A 27,944-nucleotide genomic window follows, 5' to 3' on the forward strand; every position below is an offset into this window, starting at 1 on the left:
GCAGTGGCGGCAGCCTGCTCAGGAGTAAGCCCGCTTTCTCCAACGGGGCTTACTCCCGGGAAAGTGATTTTTTCCGAAAGGCACGACGCCTTGGCCACGGCGAGGCTTCTGAGGCAGGAGTAGTCAACCTGTGGTCCTCCAGATGTCCATGGACTACAATTCCCATGAGCCCCTGCCAGCATTCGCTGGCAGGGGCTCATGGGAATTGTAGTCCATGGACATCTGGAGGACCACAGGTTGGCTACCCTTGTTCTGAGGGACCAGAGCCAAGGCGGGAAGGGGGGTGGCCCTGCAAAATGGCGGCGGTTGACGTCATCCCTTGAGTCTCCAAACGGGGAGGTGTCGGAAGCGGCTGCGCGGCGGTGGCGGTAGGCAGGCTGGGGCCGGCGCCATGGATCGCTTCTCCTGGACCAGCGGCCTCCTGGAGATCCACGAGAACCTCGTCACGCAGCAGCGCGGGGTCCGCCTCTACGACGGGGAGGAGAAGGTCAGGGCGGCCGCGGGGAGCGCGGGCAGGGCGGCCGGGGCTGGGAGGCAGGCAGGCCTCTCTCCTGGCCCGGCTCCTCCGGGCTGGTCTGAAGCAGCCGAGCCAATTGCGAGCCCAGGGGCACCTTTAAGTCCAACCAAGTTTCACTCAAGGGAGATTCAGGTGGGCTGCCGGGTTGGTCTGAAGCAGCAGAGCAAATTTCGCGTCCAGAGGCACCTTTAAGAACAGCCAAGTTTCATTCGCCATCAATGAGCGCATATTGAAAACTCACCATCAAATTGCGTCTTAAAACCCTGTCCATAGACCGAGCACAACAACTGCAACAGCGCCACCGCTTCGTGAGGTGGAAAGTGCCATCAAGTCACAACTGGCTTCCCTGTCGAGTTTGCAAAGTAAGATTTGCTCAGGGGTGGCTTGCCTTTGCATGCCTCTGTGCCACAACCCTCGACTTCCCAGGTGTTTCCCCCATCCAGGTACTAGCCAGGACAAACCCTGAGATCGGGCAAGATTGAGCTAGCCTAGTGCAAAAACAGGGTTCCTTGTGATTTTTACATGGGAATCCCTCTAATTTTGTTATCAGCCAACACATCAAAGCCATATCTACAAACTCTACCTCCATAAACAGAGCTCCAGCCTTTTATGATTTTGAGGTTGGGTGCTTACTTAGACCATTTAGCAGTATGAAGAAGTGAATTCTGAGGGCTCCAGACTTAGCAATCGAATGGAATACAATTGCACCGTGACTCTGAAGCCCTTGGGCTGGAAGCAAAGTTCGAGGCTGAGGCATATCATCTGTGTTCCCTTATAGTAGCGATCCCCTACCTCTGGGCTGCAGACCACCAGTGGTCCTTCGACTAATTGGAGGTGGGCCCCGAAGGACGCCTCCCCCCGGCCCTTTACAACACACTTCGGGTGTCATTGTCTCCCATCACTCCCAGATGGGACTATCTCGTTGCAGAGAAACAAGCTCAGGGTTCCCATTGATTTGTCATTGTCATGAGTTAAAATTTCCATGAAAATAAAATGTTCCTTATGTTCATTGTTGCGGCGTGTCTGTATCTTATTTTGAAGGGATGTTTAAACATTACCATAGCGACCAGAGAGCGTTAGGGCAGTGGTTGAGAGTAGAGGAGTAAACTACCCCCCCACACACCTCAGTAAAAGGTGTTGAGTGGTCCCCGGGGGACCACTGCCTTATAGGACAGAGTCTGTGAGGTTCAAAATATTGGTGTTCCAGTTCTTTTGGTGTACAGAAGAATCCATGAGCATCCATTATTTTTGAATGCAGATTATGTGCTTTGGCAGAACTATGAGACACTGCATTTGTGTGTTTAGTGATCCAGTAAATGGAACATTGATAAAATGGGGGATAATGGATTTTGGTGGAATGTATCTAACAATTATTACAAGGATCTATGTTTTTAGTATGTGTCTTTTTAGCACCATTCGTTACTGGATCTGTGATTTTTATGGTGTTATTCATCACTGGCAACCAAGATCAAGATAATTCATGTCATTGTGTTCCCTGATTGAGGCCAATGGCATCTTTAAGACCAGCAAAGTTTTATTCAGGCTATAAGCTTTCATGTTCATGCATACTTCCTTAGATGCAGTGAAACAATATTCTCACCATTACATATAGGTAGAGAGAGGGTGTGTGTGTGGAGGGGGTTTGCCAGGAAGGATTTTCTAGAACAGTGCTTCTCAACTACTGGGCAATAATTGAGATTGGGATAAGGTAGTTACGAAGATCTGTGAATGGCCATAAATAATGGCACAAATAAAAGAGTTTAGGAACTGACATGAAAATATGTTTAAATCCTGTGGCAGCCCCAAGATTGACAAAGTTCAACTGTAGGTAGTCTCTCCCCTGTGCCTTTAGGAAATGGTTGGACATAAATGTAAAAACAAATAAAGAAATGGTTGATTGAGGAGTGGGTTCTTTATGAAATCAGCCACTATCATGAGAGGATCTGTGCAACTCAAACTTTTACTTGCTTCCGCTTGGGAAGAACGTGTCTAGGATTGGGATGTAATTCAGTGCCCTTGACAGTAAAGAGAGAGCAGCAGGATGTATCAGCTGCTGGACTATTTCATTACAGATGGGAGGGGTTGACTGAATGCTTTATTTATTTAAATGTATACCTGCCCTCTCTGCCAAACAAGTAGCCATTTTGGAAAGGGAAATGGCTGAAATGAAAGTTATTACAACACTCAAAACAATGGAATCCCAGGACTAAAGATGGACATTGGTTTCTGTGTTCTTAACAATCCCTCAGAAAGGCCAAATGTCCTCTGTAGATTAATTTATCTCTTATTTGGAATAATTGATTTGGGCTAATAGATTGTACTGTAACCTAAGAAAGATGCTAACCTGCATTCTTAACAATCCCTCAGAAAGGCTAGATGTCCTCTTTATTTATCTCTTAATTTGAATAATTGATTTAAATGAGTAGACTGTAACGTAACTATGACTATAGTATAACGCAAAGTTTGGAATGGTAGCTATTTATTGTATAGAAAAGGTTTCCTATGTAATTCGATCTCAAGTGAAGACAAACAAATCCAAATTGCTGGTTTTTCCTATTTATCTCTGGAATCTGTTAACCCTTTTCTTTATGCTGAATGTTAATTTACTCTCACACTTTGCCTGTAAGTATGAAGTGATTATTTCCCTCCCATTACATTGTATCTGAGGATGTGTGCATGCACACGAAAGCTCATACCTTGAATAAAACTTTGTTGGCCTTAAATGTGCTACCAGACTCAAAATTTGTTCTGCTGCTTCTGACCAACATGGCTACTCACCTGAACCTCTCTGCCAAAGGCAGACTCATGGCAGTGAAAATTATAATACAGGTCAATCGCATTAAACATGCTGAAATTTATAAAAAAAAAATAAAAAATCTAAAACCAGAAGTCTAAAGTCAGAACCATAGGACCCTGGATAGGGTATGATGTAGAAGGGAGACCAATTTTGTTGTTGTTAGTTGCAAAGTCGTGTCCGACCCATCGCAACCCCATGGACAATGATCCTCCAGGCCTTCCTGTCCTCTACCATTCCCCAAAGTCCATTTAAGTTTGCACCAACTGCTTCAGTGACTCCATCCAGCCACCTCATTCTCTGTCGTCCCCTTCTTCTTTTGCCCTCAATCGCTCCCAGCATTAGGCTCTTCTCCAGGGAGTCCTTCCTTCTCATGAGGTGGCCAAAGTATTTGAGTTTCATCTCAGGATGTGGACTTCTAAGGAGCAGTCAGGGCTGATCTCCTCCAGGACTGACCGGTTTGTTCGCCTTGCAGTCCAAGGGACTCGCAAGAGTCTTCTCCAGCACCAGAGTTCAAAATCCTAAATTCTTTGACGCTCAGCCTTCCTTATGATCCAACTTTCACAGCCATACATTGCAGCTGGGAAGACCATAGCCTTGACTAGACGCACTTTTGTTGGCAGGGTGATGTCTCTGCTTTTTAGGATGCTGTCTAGATTTGCCATAGCTTTCCTCCCCAAGAGCAAGCGTCTTTTAATTTCTTTGCTGCAGTCCCCATCTGCAGTGATCTTGGAGCCCAGGAAAATAAAATCTGTCACTACCTCCATTTCTTCCCCAATTTAGAAGTTAACTATTTTACTGGCCTCAATCGTAGGCCTGGTGGAAGAGTTCTGGTTTATGGGTCCTGTGGAACTTGGGGAGCTCCAGCAGGGCCCTGATGTTTTCTAGAAGCTCATTCTACTAGGCGGGAGCCAGGGCCAAAAAGATCCTGGCTATGGCCTAGGCCAGCCAAATTTACTACTAGCTTGTTTCTGTTGACTGAGCACAAGGCTCTACTAGGGAAATATTCAGAGAGGTAGTCCTTTAGATGCGCGGAGCCCAGACCACATATTTCTTTTGTTTTATTATTAGATTTCTATACTGCCCTTCCATACGGCTCCGGGCAGTTCACATACAACATTCCAGGGGTAATACCTAGAACAATCTGAACATATAACACAGTCATAAAATAACACATCAGCAGCAATCCAACAGTGGATCTAAATCAGCAAAAATCCAATGGCTTTGGTCAACGATAATATAACAACAATGACAACTAAAACAACCCCCAGGAAGGTCAGGCTGGTTCAGGTCATGTAGGGGGTGTTTTGCTGGGTTGGTTGGACTCAAGCAAATACCTGGTGGAGGTGGCCTTAAAGGTCAAGACCGACACCTTAAACTAGGTCCGGAATACAACCGATAGCCAGTACAGTTGCCAGAGGACCAACTGGATGTTAGTTCTTTGTGGGGTCCTGGTCAGAACCGGGGCCACCGCATTTTGTAACAATTGCAGTTTCTGGATCAGGGATAAGGGAAGACCCGTATAGAGCAAGTTACAGAAGTCCAGTCTTGAAGTGACCATCACATGACCCACTGTGGCTAGTTGTTCTGGGGCCAGATAGGGCACTAGTAGTTTGGCTTGGTGAAGATTGAAAATGGCCAGCCATGCTACTTTCATGGCCATAGTTAAGGAGAAGTGATTCCATGTCTTCTCAGTTTTTTTTTCTTAAGGCATCTTTGTTTTCTTCCACCCTTTTCTCAGGTCCCAGTTTCTATCATTCCAGCCAAACTGACCATGTCCTGTTCTCCCAGACGTTGGACCACAATCATTCGGAATTTGAGACTAGCAACAAGTGCCCCAAGAGTCTCAGAGCATGGTCTGTCTGCAGCTGCTGTAGAATATCTATAGTGCCCCCAAGTAAAACAACAGGGTTATATCAGCCCTCATAATGTATGTTTAGGTTTGATTGAGCACATTGAACCCATGAATCAGCCCCAGTCTGGACCATTGATCCATCAAAAACCATATTGTCCTCTCTATTCAGATAGGCAGTAGCTTTTCAGGGTCTCAGGTTGAGGTCTTTTACATCACCAATGATTTGATCCTTATTGGAGATGCCAGGGGCTGAACCTTGTGCTTCTCTTGGGTATCTTAAATCAGGGGTAGTCAACCTGTGGTCCTCCAGATGTGGTCCAGATGGTCCAGCAAACGCTGGCAAGGGCTCATGGGAATTGTAATCCATGGATCCATCTGGAGGACCACAGGTTTGACTACCCCTGTCTTAAATGACTGATCTACAGTGGTGCTTCATCCTTTCTATGCTGTACAATTTATGGGTGGTTTTTGTGGTGGATATTGTTGCTTTGTGAACTTGGCTTCCTGAAAACAGGACGTTTGCTTTGCATTTTTCTAATGCTGCCAATCTTAAAAGGACATAACAGCAAAAATATGTGAACTGAATACCTTCAATATGCCTCTTTTCACTCTAGGTGAAATATGATGTAGGGGTATTGCTGTTGAGTACACACAGGTTGATATGGAGAGATCAGAAAAATCACGTAAGTATTGCATTTCTCTGGTATATTTGCAATGTCTAGAGAAATATAATGAATGTTGGATCTGTGGTTAATTTCGCCATCACTGTGTAAGCAATCGATATTCAGTAAAATGTCAGTAACTCCTGTATAAATTGTGAAAGCAGGAAAACACATCCACCCACAGAGTAGTCTCCCCTTTTTAAGAGCATCCCCTTGCTATGCGTAAAAGCATGAATATGTGAATTTATCCAGATGAAAAAATGCACCCCTTCCCCCTAAAGGCAACCTGATAAGGAAGGACTAAATATGGTCCAGAGTTGGAGGAACATTGATGAGTAGCAGTTAAAGAAAAGCACAGACAGTCTTGAAAGAAGCAATTCTGAAGGAAGGGTTGGGATTTTCAAATTGTTCCACCTCTTGACATGATCCATTCTAGGCTCCTCATCTAGGATATCTAATAGTAAGGTAACTGGCCCCAGTTATGGTAACAAAAGCAGGAGAATCCGGTCATTGACATCTGGTTGGCATTTCTCCATACCAAGAGGAGTTCTCAGGCACGCAGAAGAATAAGCAAATTAACCAGGAGGATATGGGGGGCATTCTCAGACTGACCTGATGGGTACTATCTATCCAGAAAGGATGGGACATTGAGAGAAAGCCATGATTCCAGCGTAGCTTCTTGGGATCAGGGGAAGGGGCAGAACCAAAGAGTGAAATGGCTCCTAGCCATTTAAACCTAACACTGAGTGGTGGACCTGAACATTGGTTCCCAGGCTCTGAAGCAGCCCAAATTTGGTCTAAACTTTGGCTTGTGAGCTGGCTTGTGCTCATCTCTACTTGGAAGACAAAATCTTTTGGAGGGGGTACAAATTATTACTCTTTCATGTCTCTGTTCTTTCCCCCCCCCCCGGCTTTTAATTTTTTTAAAATTTTATTCCCTGACACACCAGCTGGCCCCCACATTTGATGGCACATATCTTTTTCTCAAGTTCTTGTTTTCATTTTCTTGAGTTTCTGATCTTGGCCTCTACTCCTCCCCCTTCCTTTTTATGTTCCTTTCCCTCCATGTGTTGTTGTTCTAAATAACACAGGCTTTTGGTCTAAAACAATACTCCACAAAGCACTCCGGCTCAAAAATAATATCGCACCTATCAGCTAGGCACCAGTGAAATTTTTTTTCTGTATATCCCTGCACACAAACTTTTGGTCTAGAAGCAGCAAGATGTTTGAACTGTTTTAATGTTACTTTAATTTATATTCAGGATTGTATTTTTATCAACTGACGTTCCCCTCTCTGAGCCTAATGGGAAGGGTGGGTTATAAAAATAAGACTTTAATTTTACTTAATTAATATAAACTGAACCAAGCCATCACTGTGGCAGAACTGTGAATAACTCCACTCCCTGAATTAAATTGCAGGCAGGCATTAACCAGCTGAGGTTATTTTTCCAACTCCTATTATCACTGGTGGACAGTGCTTGCGTTCTGAAGTTGCAGCATGTATAAATTATTCTAAATGCTCCCTGCTCTGTGAAAACCGAACGAAAATGGGTAGACATCAGCTGTACTTACAAAGTCTGTTTTCCTTATCTTTCTAGTGCAGCACAGTGCTTTGTTTTCCCAGGTGTCAAAAGACACATAAATCTTCTAATTGGCACGCGGTGCTTGCTAAACGAGTCCCTTACAGTTGTGTCTAGGAAATAATTTCAGAGCATGCTTTGATTTCGGGATTCATTTTTATTGTGACCCCTTTGGGGGGGGGTGTCTCCAACAAGAACCTTTCCCATGTCAGAGTAGAGATGAGTCTTTGAATTTGTGAGGGAAGTTGCAGCTGGATCTGAGGTTCAAATCCCAGTTTTGTTCTGGAGTTTTTCAGAGGATAGTCTGCTCTTCATAGCTCAGATTTCTTGTAGCCTGAAGGGAATAAATCAGCCTCTCAAAATTTGTACAGGGATGTAATAAATGTAAAAAATAAAACAGACTTCATAGTCCTCCTAAACTAGGGAAGGGGGGTGGAGCATCTTCTTTGCATGTGAAAGGTCCCAGGTTCAATTCCTGGCATCTCTGATCAAAAGGATCAAGTAGGAAGTGATGTGAAAGATTTTTAGGTGAGACCCTGGAACAGGCTTTCTCAAAAGGATTTTCATGAAGCCCTGGGGTTTCTCGACAGCCCCAGAAAGGTTTTGCCGATTGGTGCGATTGTTATATTGACCCACCCGCCCCAATGGCCAATAATGCGTCTGGAGTGGGTGGAGAGGGGAGGGGCATTGCTGGTCATAAAAATCCTTGCTGGTCAAGGCTCATTGCACATGGTAATGCCTGGAGTCCAGAGTGGGAAGTACTCTCATTTTAACTTAACTGCTTTGGGGGGTGGGGGCTGGCAGGGAGCAGCAGAGCGATGCCAAGCCAACAGTCCTATTGAGGGCTGTTTTGTTCGACTCCCCCCCCTTGCCCCATGCGAGAGACAAGTATTGTGGGCAATTTTAATGTGTAATAGCTAATCCTGGCCCCAACCTGGTGGAATGAGCTCCCGGAAAGGCTAGGAGCCTGATGGAACTATCAAGGTTCCGGAGGGCCTTTAAGACGGAGCTTTTCCGCCAAGCATTTGGTTGAGGCTGGGGGGGTGAGGTGGCTGAGGTTATGATATGGGGGTTCCGCCCTATGTTAAGTGCTATGTGTTAGACGTGAAACAAGGAAGATCAACAGCCTGTATAGGTACCATTGAGAGCTATGGTAGTGGCTTGAGGCTGGAGCAGCGAAGTTGTGAGGTCTTTTTTAAAAAATGTTACCGCCATCTTGATATTTAGATGTTTGATGCTAGATTTTTAACTGAAGGTTTGTTGGGAATATGTCCGTTTTAATGTTGTATAGTATTTTACAGGATTTTGTTTTATTGTTATATTCTGTGAGCTGCCTTGAGTTGACGTTGTCGGGAGAGGCGGGATATAACTTTTAAAATAAATGATGTTTTTGAAGTTTAATTGTTACATTTAATACTAGTTAATTTAAATTTTAATCTATATTTGTGTGATTTATATGTATTTTGTATTGTATTATTATTGTATTGTAATCTGCCCTGGGTTTCCCAAGTTAGGGTGGAATATACATTCCTAAAAAAAAAAAAAAATTGAAGGGGGACTATCTATTGCATTCCTATTCTGGCTTTTCTCCTCAAATCTTGGGGCATTGTGGACAGTTTCCCTATCCTCCATTTTATTCTCACAACAGTCCTGTGAGGTAGCTTAGACTGAAAGCCAGTGGTTGGCCAGTGAGCTTCATGGCTGAGTTGGATTTGAACCCAGGATCTCCCAGATCCTCATCCAGTACTCCAGCTGCTACATCACACTACATGCATAATCAAACAAGGCATACCAGTTGCTAATTGCAAAAAATAATGCTTACGTTTTATTGGCCACTGAAGTACTTATATGTTTGACCAGATTTGTTTCATTCTTGGTTTCTTAATACAGGAATGTTGTATGGCCATTCCACTTTCTCAAATTATCTTCATCGAGGAACAAGCAGCCGGAATAGGAAAAAGGTAATTTATCTAAGCCAAACTTTTATATAAACTTACATCAGTTGTTTGTTGTTGTTTTTTTTTAGAAGCAGTGTCTGTAATTTCAAAGTCCATCTTTCCCCCCTTCTTCTTTCCAAAATAGTGCCAAAATCGTGGTCCATCTTCATCCAGCATCTTCCAACAAGGATCCTGGCCCTCTTCAGAATAGCAAGTATTCCTACATCAAGCTTTCATTCAAAGAACACGGTCAGATAGAGGTATGCATATATTTTAGTCTGTTGAGTGAGATGATATTACAGTGGATGTTCTTCATTTAGCTATGACTAATGCCCCAATATGTTTTGTCTGCTTAATCAATTTGTATACGTCTCCTATGCAGTTCTATAGGCGGCTATCAGAAGAGATGACGCAGCGGAGATGGGAGACCATGCCTGCTTCTCAGACCATTCAGATTAACAAAGGTCCACAGGTACTGGTGCATTTTTGAGTATGTCCTTCAAGTATTTGCAAGCCTAAAAATGTCTGTTGAGCATTTTGTTGTTGTTAGGTGCGAAGTTGTGTGCAACCCATCGCGACCCCGTGGACAATGATCCTCCAGGCCTTCCTGTCCTCTACCATCCCCCGGAGTCCATTTAAATTTGTACCAACTGCTTCGGTGACTCCCATCCAGCCACCTCATTCTCTGTCATCCCCTTCTTCTTTTGCCCTCAATCGCTCCCAGCATTAGGCTCTTCTCCAGGGAGTCCTTCCTTCTCATGAGGTGGCCAAAGTATTTGGGTTTCATCTTCAGGATCTGGCCTTCTAAGGAGCAGTCAGGGCTGATCTCCTCTAGGACTGACCGGTTTGTTCACGTTGCAGTCCAAGGGACTTGTAAGAGTCTTCTCCAGCACCAGAGTTCAAAAGCCTCAATTCTTTGATGCTCGGCCTTCCTTATTGTCCAACTTTCACAGCCATACATTGCAACTGGGAAGACCATAGCCTTGACTAGACACACTTTTGAAGGCAGGGTGATGTCTCTGTTTTTTAGGATGCTGTCTAAATTTGCCTTGTTGAGCATATGCAAGTCTAATCTCCAACATCTGCAAGTTTGTAAAAGCCAGTGAAACTATTTTTTTAGACACTGTGCCAGAAAAAGAAAAAGCTGTTTGGATTGGTTTTTGAACCTGTCACTTCAATCATTGTGGATTGAATTTGTATACTGAATATGAACTGAAGTGTCTTGATATATAAATTTGTATTGATACTGACAGCATCTATGAGTATATTATTGGCCTTATAGACATAGTGGATTTTTGTGTTGTCTTACTATATACCGTTGTTGAGATAGTTCTCCCAATACAACATTTATTTGATGTATTTTCCTTTCTTCAGACTGGAAGAATAAGAGCTGCTGGAATAGTAGGTATTGAGAGGAAATTAGAAGAAAGAAGAAAGGAGATGGATAAAAACATATCTGAGGTAGGTTCTTTACATTATCAATGTCATGCATTTTAGGTTTTCACTGTAGAAGTCTGTAAACTCCAAATACAGTTGAGTAGCATATTTTGCATTCACACTTTTTGAAGTCTTTAAAGTGACCTTAAGCTTCTTCTTTAAGAAGACACGTTGCCTCCCAGAAGCCCATGTCCACTGTCTGCACTTGAGTTACTTTGAATATTACTCTGCCCCTATGATGCTACACTAGATGCACAGACAGCCACCCTCAGATTAGAAAGCAGGGTGGGTGGAGGATAGAGATGCCAGTCCCCAGGTGTGACCTAGAGATCCCCTGGACTTATAGTTCATCTCCAGATTAAAGAGATCAGCTCCCCTGGAGAAAATGGCTGCTTTGGAGAGTGGAATCCATAGCATTATGCTCCTCTGAGGTCCCTCCCTGCCCCAGATCCCACCCACTTACTGTCCCCGCCCACAAAAAAGGTCTGCAGGCATTTCCCAACCCAGAGCTCACAACTCTAGAAGGGAAGGAGTAGGTATTTTTTGTATTCAGAATCAGTATCCTTATTGAAGGATGCTTTCAACCCAAAAGTGGCACCATTTTTACTGGATTCTGCACAGGATGCGGATATCTTTCCTCAGTGTACTACTTCTGTTGTGGGGAAGTCTCGTTTTCTCATTAATGTCATAGCTTGAATCCTGAATGTATCCTAGTTTATGTTGGGGGAGGAGGGATGCACAAGCCCTCTTTCAGTTAATACATTTCCTGCTACATGTTACACAATTGTCTTGACATGCAGAACTGCCATTTTATCTGAATTGGGCAATTCTTGTGTAGTCTGACTTTACACAATCAGAATCATGGATTTTTCAAATGATACATTACTGCATACTAAAGATGGAATATATACACGTTGCGTGATTCAGGCATAAAGGACTGTATCCAGTATTTGTAGGAAATTCAGGATAGTTTGTGGTAGAAACTAGACATTGAAAAATATACTGTTTTCTCATAAGGGAGTCTGAGTTTTAGAGAGGCCCCTCCCACCACCAAACAACCCTCCTAGAAAATGCACCAACAAATATACGGAAAAATTACTCAGTTGCACAGGTGTATAGTTTAAAGGTTCTATAGTTTAAAATGTTACGAGTTCCACTGTTTGATATGTTATAAAATTCATGACACTTTCTTTCTACTGTACTACACATCTTTCACTGTAAACTTCCCTGAGCCACATGTAATAAATGTAATAAAATATAAATAAATTACTGCAAACTAATATTGCACAAGGTTTCAAAATCATTTTCACTTATTTGCCAGAAATGTCCTGCTTTCCTGAGTAGCCTTGTTGTGAGTTCTTATTGTTCTTCAATGCAGCAGATTAAATAGGATTGATACAAATGAATGGCTTATTTATTATAAAGGTTATTTCTAACGTTGAGAAGGGAACTGCATGTTACGGCAGCCGTGTGATCCTTCTGTCATCTTCCGGGATGTGTCAAAAAGAACTTCAATCGGTGGAATGCAGAGGAGAGGGGAGGAACCTTTAGCATAATTTCACAAAGTCTCATGTTCCCTTTCACTATACTATATTGAGGGAAGGTGAGAGGTGGGAACATGGAGCTATGTTTATCTGGTAATGGATAGATCCACCTTTATTCTTTTACAGTTGTTTGTCAGGGGATAAAAGAAATCAAATTGGGGGTGATGGAAAAGTTTGTGCGGGAGAGAGGGGTGGATTAGTGAACTCCTGCATATTATGAATATTAATGTCAGAACTGGTGCCCTGTGTTCTAGAATCGGTTTCCTGCACCTGCTGTTTGTTGCTGATAGAAATCAATTCCCTCAGCCATTGTTTGTCGGAGGAAATTCCTGTTAGGTGTGTGCACATTGTACTTAGATCTGCCCCTATCAGAGGGAGAGCCACATTTGCTGTGCTCATTTATTTATCCAATTAGCTTTTTTCCTTTTTTAAAATTGGGGAGCTTTTGTTTATGTTCTTGAGATAATGTATTAATATGACGACCCCCCCCCACACACACACACACACACACTTTCCCACTCTGAGGTAAATTTCTCTCCCAAATTAAGTTTTGTTCCCACAGACCACAGTGTGGTTTTTTTGATATAAAATAAAGCTGACTGTCCCACCCTGGCACTGACAAAATGTATGGCTTTACTCAGCCTAGAAACTTTTCGAGAAGGTGTAAGAAATGTCTTTCTAAAACCTTTGTCAGAATGGCACTGAGGCGTTCAAACAAAATATTTTATTTTACAAAGATAGAAAGGCAGATGGAATGAGGAATTCAAGCTTTTAAATACAAATCAATTATTTTACACATTGAAGTTCCTTATTACAGGCTTTTGAGAGGTTTTTAAGCTGTTTCTTAGATGTTGAGATTTCTTTGAGGTTTTGAGGTTGAGAGGTTTTGGCTTGTGTATTTAAATAAAGCATGTATTTTTCTGGTTTTTCTGGTTTCTTATGTGTTCTGAACTTCCCTGTTTTCTAGAAGGCTGGTACTCTTCTGCTAGTACCCCAAATTTCTCTTCCTAGAAGTACCAGTTTGGCTTTGACTTCTGAGGAGTCTGCTACACATATTCTATCACACAAGTGTAAGGAAATCCTCACATCCAATTTTCTCTTTAACCAGGAAGAGATCCTCCTTCTCTACTTAGAAGAACTCTCCTCTCCTTTGGCCTGAATTGGGAATATCACCTCATTGCCCAAATTGCCAAAATAATTGTCTCGGTTCTTCAGACACTCTGTAGATCTGCTTTCAGCTTTTATTAAACACTCTTTTTGTTGACTAAGCACAGACAGGTCTTCCCTAGATGCAGGTTTTGTCAGAATGCCAACCAGAATCAGAATAGATTTGCTTAAGCAGAGTCAGCTGAAGTTAAATCCAGCTAAAACAGAGGTCCTCTGGCTGAGTCGGCATGCCCCAGGTGAGACAGTGCAACTGCCAGCTCTTGACAGGGTCTAATTAACAGCTTTGGTGACCATCAGGAGTCGGGCAGTAATCCTGGATGCCTCTTTGTCTATGGAGGCCCAGGTCACTAATGTTGCTCACCAGGCATTTTACCACCTTCCCCAGACACAACAATTAGCACCTTACCTGTCAGCCTCCATCTTAGCCACTGTGATCCATGCAGCAGTCACCTCCAGCCTGGACTACTGTAACTCATTCTATTCAGGGATGCCCCTGAAGTTGCTCTGGAAACTTCAATTGGTCCTGAATGGGACAGCATGTAAGGACCCTCTGGAGAGCACATATTCAGTCTGTTCTTTCCCAGCTGCACTGGCTCCAGATTGAAGACCGGATAAAGTTCAAGGTTTGGGTTCTAACCTCTAAAGCCCTAAGCAGTCTAGGGCCATCGTATATTCAGGACCGCCTTTCCCAAAGAACATTTGGATCAAGCAATCAAAATCAGCTCAGGAGGCTCACCGGCCCCAAAGAAATCAAAATGGCCTCAACCAGGACCTTTTTTGCCCTGGCCCCAGCCCAGTGGAACACTCTACCTGGTGAGATCAAGGTCCTGTGGGACCTTAAGCAGTTCTACAGGGCCTATAATACAGACTTATTTGGCTGGGCCTGTGGTTGAGGCCTTGCGGCACATAGGAATTTCAACTGACCACCCTGCCTAAATCTACCAAGTATACTCCGTCTAAGGAATTGACATATTTATGCATTGCCCCACTTCTCTTTCTCTGTATAAGATATGACATTGGGCAACAGTTGTGGACTTATATATTTTGAACTATATTTTCAGAATATTGTATTTTCTGAAATCTTGAGTAATTTTAAGACTGAAATTAATTTTAAGACTGAAATTGTATAAATGAAGAAATCCTCCAGCCCAATGAGAGTGCTTGGAACTGCCTGTCGCTCAACCCTCCCCTCAGTGAGGAATTTTTACTCCCTATTACTTCATCACTTGGAATCTTATTTTTATAGTGCTGTCTGTTACAGATGTGAATTTCCAACTGTGTTATGAATCTGACAAATAAATGTCATGTTGCATGTTTTAGTGCCCTGTTAAAGTTGGGGATGTTCGCTGTTTGTGAAGCTGTGAATCCTTAAGTACAAGTTTCGATATCAGAGTTGGCTCTGTTGATCCATGGCTGCACATGTGCTGCAGTCTCATAATTTAGGGACAGGAAACTTGGGACCTCAACACTCCATGCACTATTCACATGCAGGGCATGTTCAGGCTATAAAGCATGTTGTACCCTAACATTTACTAATTTAACTGTTCATGTGTTAATATTAAACTTAAAGTTCCCTCTAGGCAGAATGTAATTGCAGGTGTGTTTTTATTGTTTCAGGCTTTTGAAGACCTCAGCAAACTAATGGAAAAGGTAAAATATCCCCTTATTTGGATAGATTCAAATGGGTAGTCGTATTGGTCTGAAGTTATTATCCCCTTATTTGTTCTCCCTTCTGAGCTGAAAGGTGCTGGTCCCATACAGAGAAACAAGAGGGCAGCAGTGCTCATGGAATGATCTTGGTGTCTGCATTATGTGTTTAACAGGCTAAAGAAATGGTGGAATTATCCAAATCGATTGCTAATAAGATCAAAGAGAAGCAAGGGGACATCACTGAAGATGAGGTCAGTTTGTATGTTGATAACTTGGTTGATAAATGCTATGCATGCGAATGTATTACGTGTGCTAGGACATTTGCAAACCTTCGAAACTCTGAACTGGTAATATTCTCATAGCGCATATCCACATGTTCATCATGGTACCTGATGAAATATGCTTGCCCACCAAAGTTTATTCCTAGAATTAAACTTCATTGGTTTTAAAGATGCTTCTGGAGTCAGACTTGTTCCACATGTTCATCCTCATACTTGAATGCATATATTGCGGTCTCACACACGCATTCATGCTGGTGCTCCTCATAACGTCTTCAGCTCTGCAGCAGACAGGCCAAATTTCCCAAAACTAGATAGTCTCATGACAACCTACAATGAGCATTGCTAGACGGAGTGACTTCCTTATAGTAGCCCCTTTTAAATCAAGGGCAGGAAATCGCCTTGGATGTAGAGAAAGAATGATTTTGAAAAAAACCTGCTACATTTCCTTCCCAGCTAGAGAATCTCTAGTTGCTTCCCTTCATGCGCTAAATCCTGGCTGTTCTGTACTTAAGATCATTCTCCTTCACCTCACAGAGGAAAACAGATGCAACTTCTTCCCTTTATAGCAGTGGTTTCCTCCTCTTCTCTTTCGGAGGTCTTGTTGGTTTGCGATAGCGGAACACGTGATAGAATAAGCGGCTGCTATGGTGACATAAGGATATTGTGAGAGATAGAGGTTGGAACAAAATGTGAGTGCAAGATTTCATGTCAGATACATACTACCTGGATATAAGGGTTCACGGAGTTCCGTTCTTTGTATCTGACAAACTGAAGCCTATCTTTAAACAGCCCTGCGGCGCAGAGCACCGCGGACTGAATAAAGCAGTAAGGGCACTGTGGGAGGAGTTAGGGCGGGCCCTGTCCAGGATAAAAACTCGGAGGGGCCAATCAGGAGCCGCAAAGCGGCTCCTGATTGGCCCCTCCAAGTTTCCATCCCGCCCCAAGCAGCCAATGGGGAGCCGCGCAAAGCGCGGCTCCCCATTGGCTGCTTCGCCCGGCTGCTCCAGACAGCCACGGGTGAGGGGTGGGCCGTACCGCCTTCTCCTGGCCGGCAGAGCGGCCTTGCCGCGTCATAGACGCGCGAGGCTGCTCTGCCGGCCGGGAGAAGGTTCGAGAGAGCCTCGGGTGGGGGGTGGCCCTGCTCCCAGGCCATCTAGCGCCCATTTCATTCCAAAGTGAAATGGGCTTTACATCTAGTTGGAACAATATTGCAGCAGACCTGGAAGAAGCTGCATCCAGGCATGAATACAGAACTCTATATCAGACCCTCAAACGACTGAATGTTAAAACTTAAGTCGACAAATGATAATGATAATGATAATGATAAGACTTTTGCGAGATCTACTACCAAGTGCCTGCAGTGATGGAAAAATTCTTTAGCCAGCTATTATCCAACCATAATGCTATTATACAGCTATGATATACAACACTTTTCTTGGATGCTTTAGGAGGCTTTGGGCTGATCCTGCATTGAGCAGGGGGTTGGACTAGATGGCCTGTATGGCCCCTTCCAACTCTATGATTCTATGTACCTCAGGGACCACCACCAGAACCACCACTTATTGACTTGCCAGAAAATATATTCACCAGCAATGAGCCAACTGTCAATGAACTAAAAAGCGCAATAAAATAATTGAAGACTGGAAAGGCACCTGGAGCAGAACAAGTTACTGCTGAAATGATTAAAGCTGGGAAGGCATTCTGCTACAACAGCTCCACACCCTCTTAACACTCATATGGCACCCATGGCATTCCATCCCCATGGAAGAAGGCCTTCATAGTGCCAATCCTGAAGTAAGGTGACAACCGATAACTGTGGCATCAGCCTCTTGTCAGTTATTAGCAAAGTGTTCATGAAGATCATACAATCAGGGCTACAGAAATATCATGAACAGTCTAGTAAAGAAGAGGAAGCAGGATTTAGGCAACATCGGGGCTGTATTGATCAAATGTTCACCATCCGTCAACTAGTAGAAGAAAGAATTAGGTGCGGAAAGATTGACTTCAAATCCGCTTTTGTCTTGGTCCACTGGCCTTCTCTGTGGAAAGTACTAGAAACTGAAAATGTGCCCCCCAAAAGAATCGTACTCCTCCAAACAGCATATGATGGTTCAACAAGCCTAGTGCGAATTCTAAATGAGCTATCTCAGGAGTTCACCATCCATACTGGAGTGCGCCAAGAAGACTCTCCCCTAATTTTTTTACATCGTAGTTAATGCCATTATGAGAAAAGTGTTCATAAATAGACGTGTTCAGTATGGCCAAAACAGCTTCCTGGCAAATCTAATGTTTGCCGATGATAATGCCATATTTGCCGGTACAGATGCTACTAACATCCTCTATGACATTGCCTCCATTGCCCAACCTTACAGCTTAAAAATAAATGTGGACAAAACCAAAGTCATAACCACAGACGGATCAACAACAAATGTATACCTCAATACAGCCCAAATTGAACAAGTCAAAGAATTTAAATACTTAGGCTCATTGGCGCGAGAAAAGAAAGTGTTATCTACCATTGAAGTCCACTACAGCAGTGGTCCCCAACCTTTTTATCACCGGGGACCACTCAATGCCAGGGACCACTCGCCGGGGACCACTCAGCGCCGTTTACTGAGGCCCAGTGTGTGTGGGGGGGTAGTTTACTCCTCTACTCTTAACCACTGCCCTAACGTTCTCTGATTGCTATGGTAATGTTTAAACATCCCTTCAAAATAAGATACAGACACGCCACAACAATGAACATAAGGAACATTTTATTTTCATGGAAATTTTAACTCATGACAATGACAAATCAGTGGGAACCCTGAGCTTGTTTCTCTGCAATGAGATAGTCCCATCTGGGAGTGATGGGAGACAATGACACCTGAAGTGTGTTGTAAAGGGCAGGGGGGGAGGTGTCCTTCGGGGCCCACCTCCAATTAGTCGAAGGATCACATGTGGTCCGCGGCCCACAGGTTGGGGATTGCTACACTACAGGATTGGCCAAGCAACATCAGCATTTGCCACACTCAAATGGTGCCTCTGGAAGAAGACAGACATCTCTCTCAAGACAAAAGTTTGTCTCTTCCAGACACTAATTCTGCCAATCCTCCTATATGGATCAGAAACATGGACTTTACTAAAACCTGACATAAACTTGAGACTTTACAAATGCTATGCCTACAGCCTTGGTTAATACTTTTCCAGGGTATAAGCTTTTCTGTGTCAACAGTTTGTCAGATCTTTTCTTTCTTCTTTTTATCCTTTAGCTTGCAATTGGTGGAGCAGGTTGTCCTCTCAGCCAATACGCTGCTGTAGGTGCCGCTGGATTTTTTGCCTTGTTTATAATACGGTTCCTCTCTTGGCGATTGGTGGCAGTAGTTTTGGCCATATGGATAGTCAATCACTGGTTTCTGAGGTCTTCCTCTAGCCATGGTTTCTTCTGCACCAGTCGTTGGAGAACATCATTTGTTGGAGACCATTCAGTTGGTCGTTCTTGCCAGAGGAGTTTATGAGGCACTCTGCTGGTGTTCATTTTGCAGGCATGGCCAAACCATTGCAGTCTGTGCTTTCGGATTTGTTCTTTAATTTGCGGCTGGTTGTCACATTTTGTCAAAATTGTCTCATTTTGATTATGATCACATAGAGATTATGATCATCCAGAATCTGCCACAGGCATCGCATTTGGAAGATCTCGAGTTTATGTCAGGTTTTGGTAAAGTCCATGTCTCTGATCCATATAGGAGGATGGGCAGGATTGATGACCGGAACAGATGATCTTTGGTCTTGATAGAGATGTTTGCCTTCTTCCACTACAGCCTAATGTAGCAATCTGAAATGATCTTCAGTGGAGGTTGGAGTAATGGTGAGATAGGTACATGGGTTTGATCTCCTCTTGGTATGTAAAAAAGTCTTACAAGTATGACAGGGTCTGCTTAGAATGCATTGAATGTTCAGTAACTGTTCTGCATCCCACCCCCTTTTATCTTTTACTTCTGCGCAGACTATCAGGTTTAAATCCTATCTCTTGAGCATGGGTATAGCTAATCCAGTTACTCGGGAAACCTATGGATCTGGCACACATTACCATATGCAGTTGGCGAAGCAACTAGCTGGTATTCTGCAGGCCCCACTGGAGGTAATGTGTTTCTCTTTAAACAATTTATAATATGCATAATTAGTGAACAAGGGCTTTATTTAATTCACTTGATTGGATGTAGAGAAACCAGGGTTTTCATTGTAAGTATTAATGGCAAACGTCTGAGCTCTGTATCAAACTTAACTAAAGAACATTCATGTGCAACTTGTAATTTGTCTCTGAACATTGTTATGTGTTTTGAAAAATAATTTTTTGTCATGAAAAAGTGCATGTTATGAGATTAATTTCACAATAGTAACTGGCCTTATATATCAACAGGAGCGGGGAGGAATAATGTCACTCACAGAAGTATATTGTTTGGTGAATCGTGCTCGAGGCTTAGAGGTGAGAGATTTGTGGGGTACTCTGACAAAGCTGGTTTTGAAAGGCTCCTGTAGCTCTATGTTGCTGTTAGGTGCGAAGTCGTGTCCGACCCATCGCGACCCCATGGACAATGATCCTCCAGGCCTTCCTGTCCTCTACCATTCCCCGGAGTCCATTTAAGTTTGCACCTACTGCTTCAGTGACTCCAACCAGCCAGCTCATTCTCTGTCGTCCCCTTCTTCTTTTGCCCTCAATCGCTCCCAGCATTAGGCTCTTCTCCAGGGAGTCCTTCCTTCTCAAGAGGTGGCCAAAGTATTTGAGTTTCATCTTCAGGATCTGGCCTTCTAAAGAGCAGTCAGGGCTGATCTCCTCTAGGACTGACCGGTTTGTTCGCCTTGCAGTCCAAGGGACTCGCAAGAGTCTTCTCCAGTACCAGAGTTCAAAAGCCTCAATTCTTTGACGCTCAACTCTATAGGTAACCAAAAACCCTTTAAATGTTCTTCCTGTGAAGAAAACCAAATGTTTCTTCTACTATCTGTTTTTACAAAGTCCATTGCAATACTTGTGTAGTAAAATTCATCCAGTTGTGTGCTATGAATATAAGACCGGAGGCTATGGAAATGGAGGCAGGGAGATCGCCAAGTACTGAATGAGGCCCTGCAAAGTAGAGAAAATCCTCTAGTTCAGGGGAGAAAACTGATTTACAGGAGTGGAACAGAAGACAAAATGAATGAGGAAGTGATGTGAAAACTTGGCTGGGTCCTCTAAAATGGAGGATAATGAAATAAGTGTCTGCTGGTAAGATCACGTAGCATAAAAACGTTTGAAATGTTTAAATACAAGTCTCGCCTTTCTTCCTCAGGATTCCTAAGTAATATATACAGTGTTCCCACATCATTTCCCGTTCAGGCTTTTCCCTAACCCAAAGCTGATTAGTTCATTCAAGATTGTAGGTTGCCTCACCACCTCCCATGGGTGCAGAAGAAAGGAATAACATTATTTCATACAAATGTTGGTCTGGTCCAAGGTTAGAATAGAGAATATCTACATCAGGGGTAGTCAAACTGCGGCCCTCCAGATGTCCATGGACATGCTGGCAGAGGCTTATGGAAATTTTAGTCCATGGACATCTGAAGGGCCGCAGTTTGACTACCCCTGATCTACATCCTTGCCAGCCAACTTGTTGTAAAATTATTTTAAAAGCCGTTCTGTATTCCTAGTTAATGGTTGCTGATGGAGAGCCAAGAGTAAAGTTAGTTAATTTGCAGCAAATTAGTCACCAAGTGCCAAAAGGACAAACATTCTGGATTGTGCAGATGTTTATGCTCCGCTGCCAAAATCTGACTGCAGAACATCCAGATGCTCTGGAGAAAACAGTGGATTCCAGTAATCTGTGTACTCAGAATGGAGGCATTCAAGAGTGTATTGCAAAATACGGCTTAAAATAAATACAGCCCATGCTATTTTCTGCAGTAAAATCCTTTTTTTCATAACTAATAGACCCAAAAATGTCTCTGATACCAAATGCTATGGATGAAACTGGGATTCTCTGTGTAGCAGGATGGTAGTTAGTGCAATCTGGGAGTTCCAGTACAACATTCAAAGGATATTGGTTCAATGCACATGTAAACAATCTAGGAATACATCCTTATTTCTGTGTGGCTGCTGTGACCTCTTGATGTGTGCTTGTAATTCGATTGAGGACTCTGACCTGTGCAGCTGCCAATAGCTAACAGAATGCATGGTGTTTCCAAATATGAGTTGTGTTCGTGAATATTATCTCCTTAAGATACACACAGGTATGTGCGCCTGCGTTTGTTTATTTGTTTCCAGGAGGAATGGGACTAGTACAGTGGTTCTCAATCTGGGGGTCGGGACGTTGGGGGTCGAACGACCCTTTCACAGGCATCGTGGTAGGGCAAGCAGCTTGGCCGGGGTGGGGGCGCCATCCACACAGCAGCCTTGTGGGGGAGATTGAGATAGAGCATTTGTCTGTCTGGAGCACTGGAAAAGAGCAAGATGGGCATGGTGAGACTAGAGGCAGAGCTGAACTGAGAAACCCCAGAAAAAAAACAATTTATATACAATCATGAACAATAGATCCTCACGCCATGGGTCAGTTTAGCTTTAATTTCTGTGAAAGAACACTTGCAAAATGAGGAACTGTATTAAAGGGTCGTGGCATTAGAAAGGTTGAGAACCACTGGACTAGTAACACATGTAGGCCCAATTTCTGTTTAATGGTACTTATATAATTGGAACTCTGGTGTTCACTGTCTTGTTGGACCTGAAAAAAATATGTTTTATCGAGGTGGCTCAATGTGCCTGTGTTTGTTTTTATAATTAGTTGCTTTCACCTGAAGATCTCGTAAATGCATGTAAGATGTTAGAAGCCCTGAAACTGCCTATAAGGTGAGACTCCTTCAAAATGTATTTCTGACATTATATCTAAATATGATGGGGTTTTGGTCTATCCTACGAGGCCTTTAAGAACACATTTTGACGTAGAAATTATGTCCTGCATTTCCAACTATAATATCTCTATGGGGAGAAATGTCATTAGTTCATATTTCTCAAGTCAGTTAAAAGGAACAGCGTCAGTGAAAAAAAAAAGAGAGTTGATAACTTTGATACAGACCCATGAGTTGGATTTTGATTTATCTATAAAGATAAAGGTATCCCCTGTGCAAGCACCAAGTCATGTCTGACCCTTGGGGTGATGCTCTCTGGGGTTTTCATGGCAGACTCAATACGGAGTGGTTTGCCAGTGCCTTCCCCAGTCATTACCATTTACCCCCTATCAAGCTGGGTACTCATTTTACCGACCTCGGAAGGATGGAAGGCTGAGTCAACCTTGAGCCGGCTGCTGGGATTGAACTCCCAGCCTCATGGACAGACAGGTTCAGACAGCATGTCTGCTGCCTTACCACTCTGCGCCACAAGAGCCTCTTGATTTATCTATATTTATGCCAATATTCCTCTCAAGCAAAATTACACTGGTTGTTATCTAGGATCAGGGACCATGAATTCTATGGTTTTATTTTATTGCCTTCATTAAAATATATCCTGACTGGTTCAGGTAACAGCTTCTGCCTACGCCGATGGTTAAGTCCTTAAACGAGGTTGAATTATGATGACAGTGTTAAATTTGTTTGCTGAGCTTAGTAATGCTTGTGGCAGGGTTTTCAGCTGAGTTATTATCAAAATATACTGAAACTGGACTTGGACAGTGGCTTTGGAAAGAGAAGCTCGAGTAGATGGGGATTGAGCTTGTGTAGGAAGCATGAAAGATCCCATTGGAGGGGAGAATCTTGTGGAGGGGGAACAAAGTGAATAGTGCAGAGGGTCAGTGGGAGATGTGTTATAGAGGGAGAAATAGAAAAGCTCCATAATTGGTAATTAAGAGGCCATAAAGCTAAACCAGGGTTTCTTCATGGCCCCCGGTTTTCCAAATGGGTGGGAGTTAATTAAGTTTTCAAATATTTTTTAAATTAGTTAAACATTTGATGGGTGATATGATTATATATGGCCATTTCCTCACCCCACCCCCACCCCCAAATAGCCAATGATGGGCCTGAAGGAGGTGGGGAGGGGAGGGACTCCAGAATAGACGTGTACACAGGTATGCTTCTAAACCGTGTTCTGCACAATCACGTCTCTTCTGGGGTTTCTTCAAGCCTGAAGAATGTTTCAGGGGTTTCTCAACAGTAAAAAAGTTGAGAAAGGTTGGGCAAAACTGCCTTATCGGTAAGATCAAAGCAAGCAGAAAAGGGGTGGCACATTTTGAGCACAGGTGGGTAGATCCAGTTTACAGCATGGCCAAGGAGTCCTGGCCGTCAAGGCTTCTGGTATCTCTGCTCTGTTGTGGTGAGGGCCACCAAAGCCACAAGTGGGGCAGCCTTTCCAGACCCTGGGCCTCCTTTAAGTCCACCTAGCAGCAAGGGGATCAAGTAAGCTGAAAGCTTCTGGCCAGAACTCTCTTGACATCACAATCACTGAATGGGGAGAAGAGAAGCCAATGTGTTTGAGCCTGTGAGCTTGGCTCACTGTCCTGATGCTCCTCTTGGTGTGTTTGCAAAGGCCCTTTTCTCTGCATGCGCACACACTTTTAGCATGTCCTTCCAAGAAGCAGCTAACCCCCCCACAACCTGGCAGTTCTGTAGAGCCTTATGACCCAGCTGGTGGGACTCCTTGATCCCCCTAAATGTCCCAACTCAGGTGGAAAGGAAGCTCATTTAAAATTTACCCAGCCCACTACCTCTTGGCTTGCAAACTTGCGAGTTCATCTTCATCTTTCTTAGTTTCTTTCTTTTTTCCAATTTAGGCTACGTATATTTGACAGCGGTGTTATGGTGATTGAGCTGCAGTCCCACAATGAAGAAGAAATGGTGGCTTCTGCTTTAGAAACAGTATGTGAACTTTATTTTCTTCGGCAATATGTCTAAGCCTAAGGAAACGTTAGTGATTTTCATTGTCGGGGGTGGAATCATAGAATCATAGAGCTGGAAGGGATCCCCAGGGTCATCTAGTCCAACCCTCTGCACACTGCAGGAACTTACAACTACCTATCCACCCACACTGACCCCAATTTCATGCCCAAGTGATCCATCCACCAAAAATCTCCAGAATCCAGTCTGGCCTGGAGGAAATTCACCCACCACAGTGGCGATCAATTCCCTGGGTATGCAAGGAAGGGCCACAAGAGACAAACACTGGCACATCCCTTTCTGCCCACCCACTCACAATCTGCTGAAGTTCATAAAATCAGACGACTATCTAGCCTCTGCTTAAAACCTTCCAAAGGACAAGCCACCACCTCCTAAGGAAGCCTGTTCCACTTAGGAACTGCTCTGCCAGGAATTTCTTCGGGATGTTTAGCCAAAAATTCTTTTGAATTATTTTCAACTCTGCTCCATCTTCTATAATGACAGCCCTTCAAATATTTGAAGATGGTTATCATATCACCTCTTAGTCATCTTCTCTCCAGGCTTATCAGACCAAGCCCCCTCAACCTTTCTTCATACGGTCTCCAAACCCCTCACCATCTTCATAGCCCTCCTCTGGACATGCTCCAGTTTCTCTACATCTTTCTTCAGTTGTGGTGCTCAAAACTGAACACAGTTCTGCAAGTGAGATCTTACTAGAGAAGAATAAAGTGGTAATGTCACCTCACTTGATCTGAACACTATACTTCTTTTAATACATCCCCAAGTTCCTTAATGTGTATTCATTGTAACTATATGCCAGTTAAGTATTTGGGGTTTTTTTTTAAGCTGACGTCGTTTCTTAAATCTTTACTAAATGCTTCTAAGGAGGGAAGCCTGAGTCTTGGCCCATAGGTAAGGGGCACATACCTAACTTCAGAGAGTTAACTGCTAACAGGATGAGAGGGAGAGGCTAAACTGGGTGGAAGGATATACGAGGAAACAGGGACTGCTGCTTCCTGTGTTGTGAAGACTTTTGTATCCTTTCCTTTCTCAAAGGAGCTCAGATGTGTAGGATTGTACCCTTTTCCCCCTCACTGAACACTGTGAAGGTCTTTTATTTGCCTTGCTTTATCTCTTCACCCAGCATGCGCTGCAATATCCTCCTTTCTTCCGTTTTATCCTCACAGAAATCCTGAGCGGGAGGTTTGGCTGAGAGAGAGAGGGCCTGGCCCAAGGGCACCCAGCCAGCTTCTGTGCCACAAGCAGGGTTTCAGACCTGGGTCTACCAGACCCCTAGTCTGACTCTCTTAACAACTCCACCATGCGTTAGGCTGAGAGATACAGCAGCTTTCTCTAAACTGCCAGGCGATCTTTATGGCTTAGCTGGTATTTGAATACGGTTTTGAAATCTGAAATTGAATACAGCTGAAATCTGCCGCTTCTGCTCCATAACAGAAGCAATGATTAGATTCCACAGGTATAGAGTATCCCCTGGAGACTTTATGACCATGTTCATGCCACCCAATGAACCCTGGCATGTGGCACTCACAACACTATTTACACCTAGATTTAAAAACGAAGAGACCAGCATGACTGTTACGCGCTCCAGATTCAAGAGGCATCTATCGTAAATTTCTGCTGTGCGTGTTACAGCCAGAAGACTAACCTTATGGAGTATCCTGTGCACAAGACAGGGGTAACTGGATAGCAAGACCATGTTCCAGTGAGCCATAGGGATACTGCCTTTGTCCATACCAGCTTTTTTCAACCTTTTCACAGAATCATAGAGTTGGAAGGGAACTCCTGGGTCATCTAGTCCAACCCCCTGCACTATTCAGGACACTCACAACCCTGTCGCTCACCCACTGTAACCTGTAACCTTTTGACCATGAAGGAGCCCCTGGAATAATATTTCAGGCTTTGTGGAGACTTGGAAGTGATGTCAGCTGGCCACGCCTCCCTCTCATGCCCCCCAGATGTTATGTGTCACCAGAAGTTACATCATCTGTGTTAACAGGCAGGCTCAAGGAAGACTGAGAGGGGGAGTGGGTATGCATGCTGTGCTCCTTCCTGGTGCAGAAACCACGAGAGAAGTCACACTCAGCAGAGGGAGCAATGGACGTTGCCAGTTTCCTAGTTTGTGGCAGAGTCCATTCAGGCTAGGAGGGGAAATGTTGCAGACCGCCTCCGGCGCCTCCACAGACTCGTGGCTGGGTGTCCCTGGTCCAGACAGACGATTGACACTGATAACCTTCAGCTAACTTTCCTGCTCTGTTGTCTTGCGTATACCAGAGCACTGAGCTTTGTTTCACTTTGATATTCATGTTCTTCACATTTATCCTGTTATCTTACAGGGAGTCTTACACATGTGCATTAAGTACTCAGTCTGGAGGCACTCCAGAGTCTAAAACACTGCGGAAGTTAAGGGGTTGAAGCTTTTGGGGAGGAACATGTAAATCAGTATAAAGCGCTGTACAAATTTACTGAATTTTTTAATGGTCTGCTAGGTCTCCGAGAAGGGATCCCTCACAGCAGAAGAGTTTGCAAAGCTTGTGGGAATGTCTGTACTTCTAGCCAAAGAGAGGTAAGACGTGTAAAAAGTCTCATTTTCCCCCCAGTAAGTCAGGCATCGGTAATAATCAAAGTACTTTTCCCCTCTTTGTCCAGGCTTCTCCTAGCTGAAAAGATGGGCCAACTTTGCCGAGACGATTCTGTGGAAGGCTTGCGATTCTATCCAAATTTATTCCTTACACAAAGTTAACCATCTCCCTCCTCCCCAAATTCCATTGGGATGATCTTGGACATTCTGAACAAAAGAATGTAGAGCGATGTACCTTTTTCCCCCAGAGAGGAAGAGGACTTTGAAGACTGACCCACAGTCACGGCTTGCAGTCTGTTTGTCTTTGGGGCAAATTCGCACGAAGGACTTGCTGGAGATGTTTTTTCTTACGGAGGAAGGAAATGATGTGATCCAGGAAAGGATTGTCACCAAGGCCTGCTGCAGGAGCCGGCAGAGTACAATACACACCGCTTCCTTACTGTATTTTTCTCTCTGCTGTTACTGTGGATTTCGTATCTGCAGCTCCAGTTCAGGGGCGTTTTGCAGCCACAGATCGCTCATATACATGTGATGCATAATCACGGTGTGGTTGCTCTTTCCAGGTTTAATTCCTTTGAGAAATGCAGACTTCAAAGGAGCAAATGTGTGCGTTTGCCTACAAACGTCCTGCAGAAGGATTCAATCCATGTTTATGAAAAATATGGAGACCATGAGTTGCTTTGTACTGACTGTAAAGGATCTTTGTCCATTCATTCGGATTTCCTTCCTTCCTTCCATTCTTTGATTCTCAGCTCCATGATGTGTTACTATTTTCGTCCATTCTCTTGCTTAGCTGTGGAGGGCATTTTGTCATCTCATTTTAAGAACAGTACAGTGGATTGTTTTCACTCTGTTATTAAAATAATAATTGATTTGAGAACCCACAATCTTGAGGGAAAGACTGTGTGTGTGTGGACATTATGTTGATTTCTGTATCGAAACATGGATCAAATGCTAATCTTTGATTGAGAACTCTTTTAGATTTTCTTGTGATATACATATAATATGCCACCTTGGTGGGCCCCAACTGGGCAGAAAGGCAGCATACAC

The 27,944-nt window shown here is 43.6% G+C and overlaps 2 protein-coding genes across 2 annotated transcripts in view; one reads left to right on the forward strand and one right to left on the reverse strand.

Moving 5' to 3' along the window:
• The first annotated feature begins 309 nt into the window (after window positions 1–309).
• On the forward strand, window positions 310–27,774 carry VPS36 (vacuolar protein sorting 36 homolog). The gene is made up of 14 exons (XM_077312271.1): window positions 310–487; window positions 5,781–5,849; window positions 9,299–9,369; window positions 9,491–9,605; window positions 9,728–9,817; window positions 10,720–10,806; window positions 15,111–15,143; window positions 15,317–15,394; window positions 19,410–19,544; window positions 19,824–19,889; window positions 22,216–22,280; window positions 24,193–24,277; window positions 26,803–26,879; window positions 26,963–27,774. Exons 1-14 carry the CDS (start codon window positions 392–394, stop codon window positions 27,054–27,056), a joined length of 1,161 nt encoding a protein of 386 aa, XP_077168386.1. The 5' UTR covers window positions 310–391; the 3' UTR covers window positions 27,057–27,774.
• The window catches only part of LOC143824731 (fibrinogen-like protein 1), a 55,889-nt gene continuing 35,084 nt past the window's right edge, over window positions 7,140–27,944 (reverse strand). The window contains exon 10 of the mRNA XM_077312293.1: window positions 7,140–7,742. The gene's annotated coding sequence lies outside the window, so the exon portion shown is untranslated. The remainder of the gene's footprint in view (window positions 7,743–27,944) is intronic.

This window comes from Paroedura picta, chromosome 1 (genome assembly GCF_049243985.1).
Source record: "Paroedura picta isolate Pp20150507F chromosome 1, Ppicta_v3.0, whole genome shotgun sequence".
In the NCBI taxonomy this organism is placed as follows: domain Eukaryota; kingdom Metazoa; phylum Chordata; class Lepidosauria; order Squamata; family Gekkonidae; genus Paroedura; species Paroedura picta.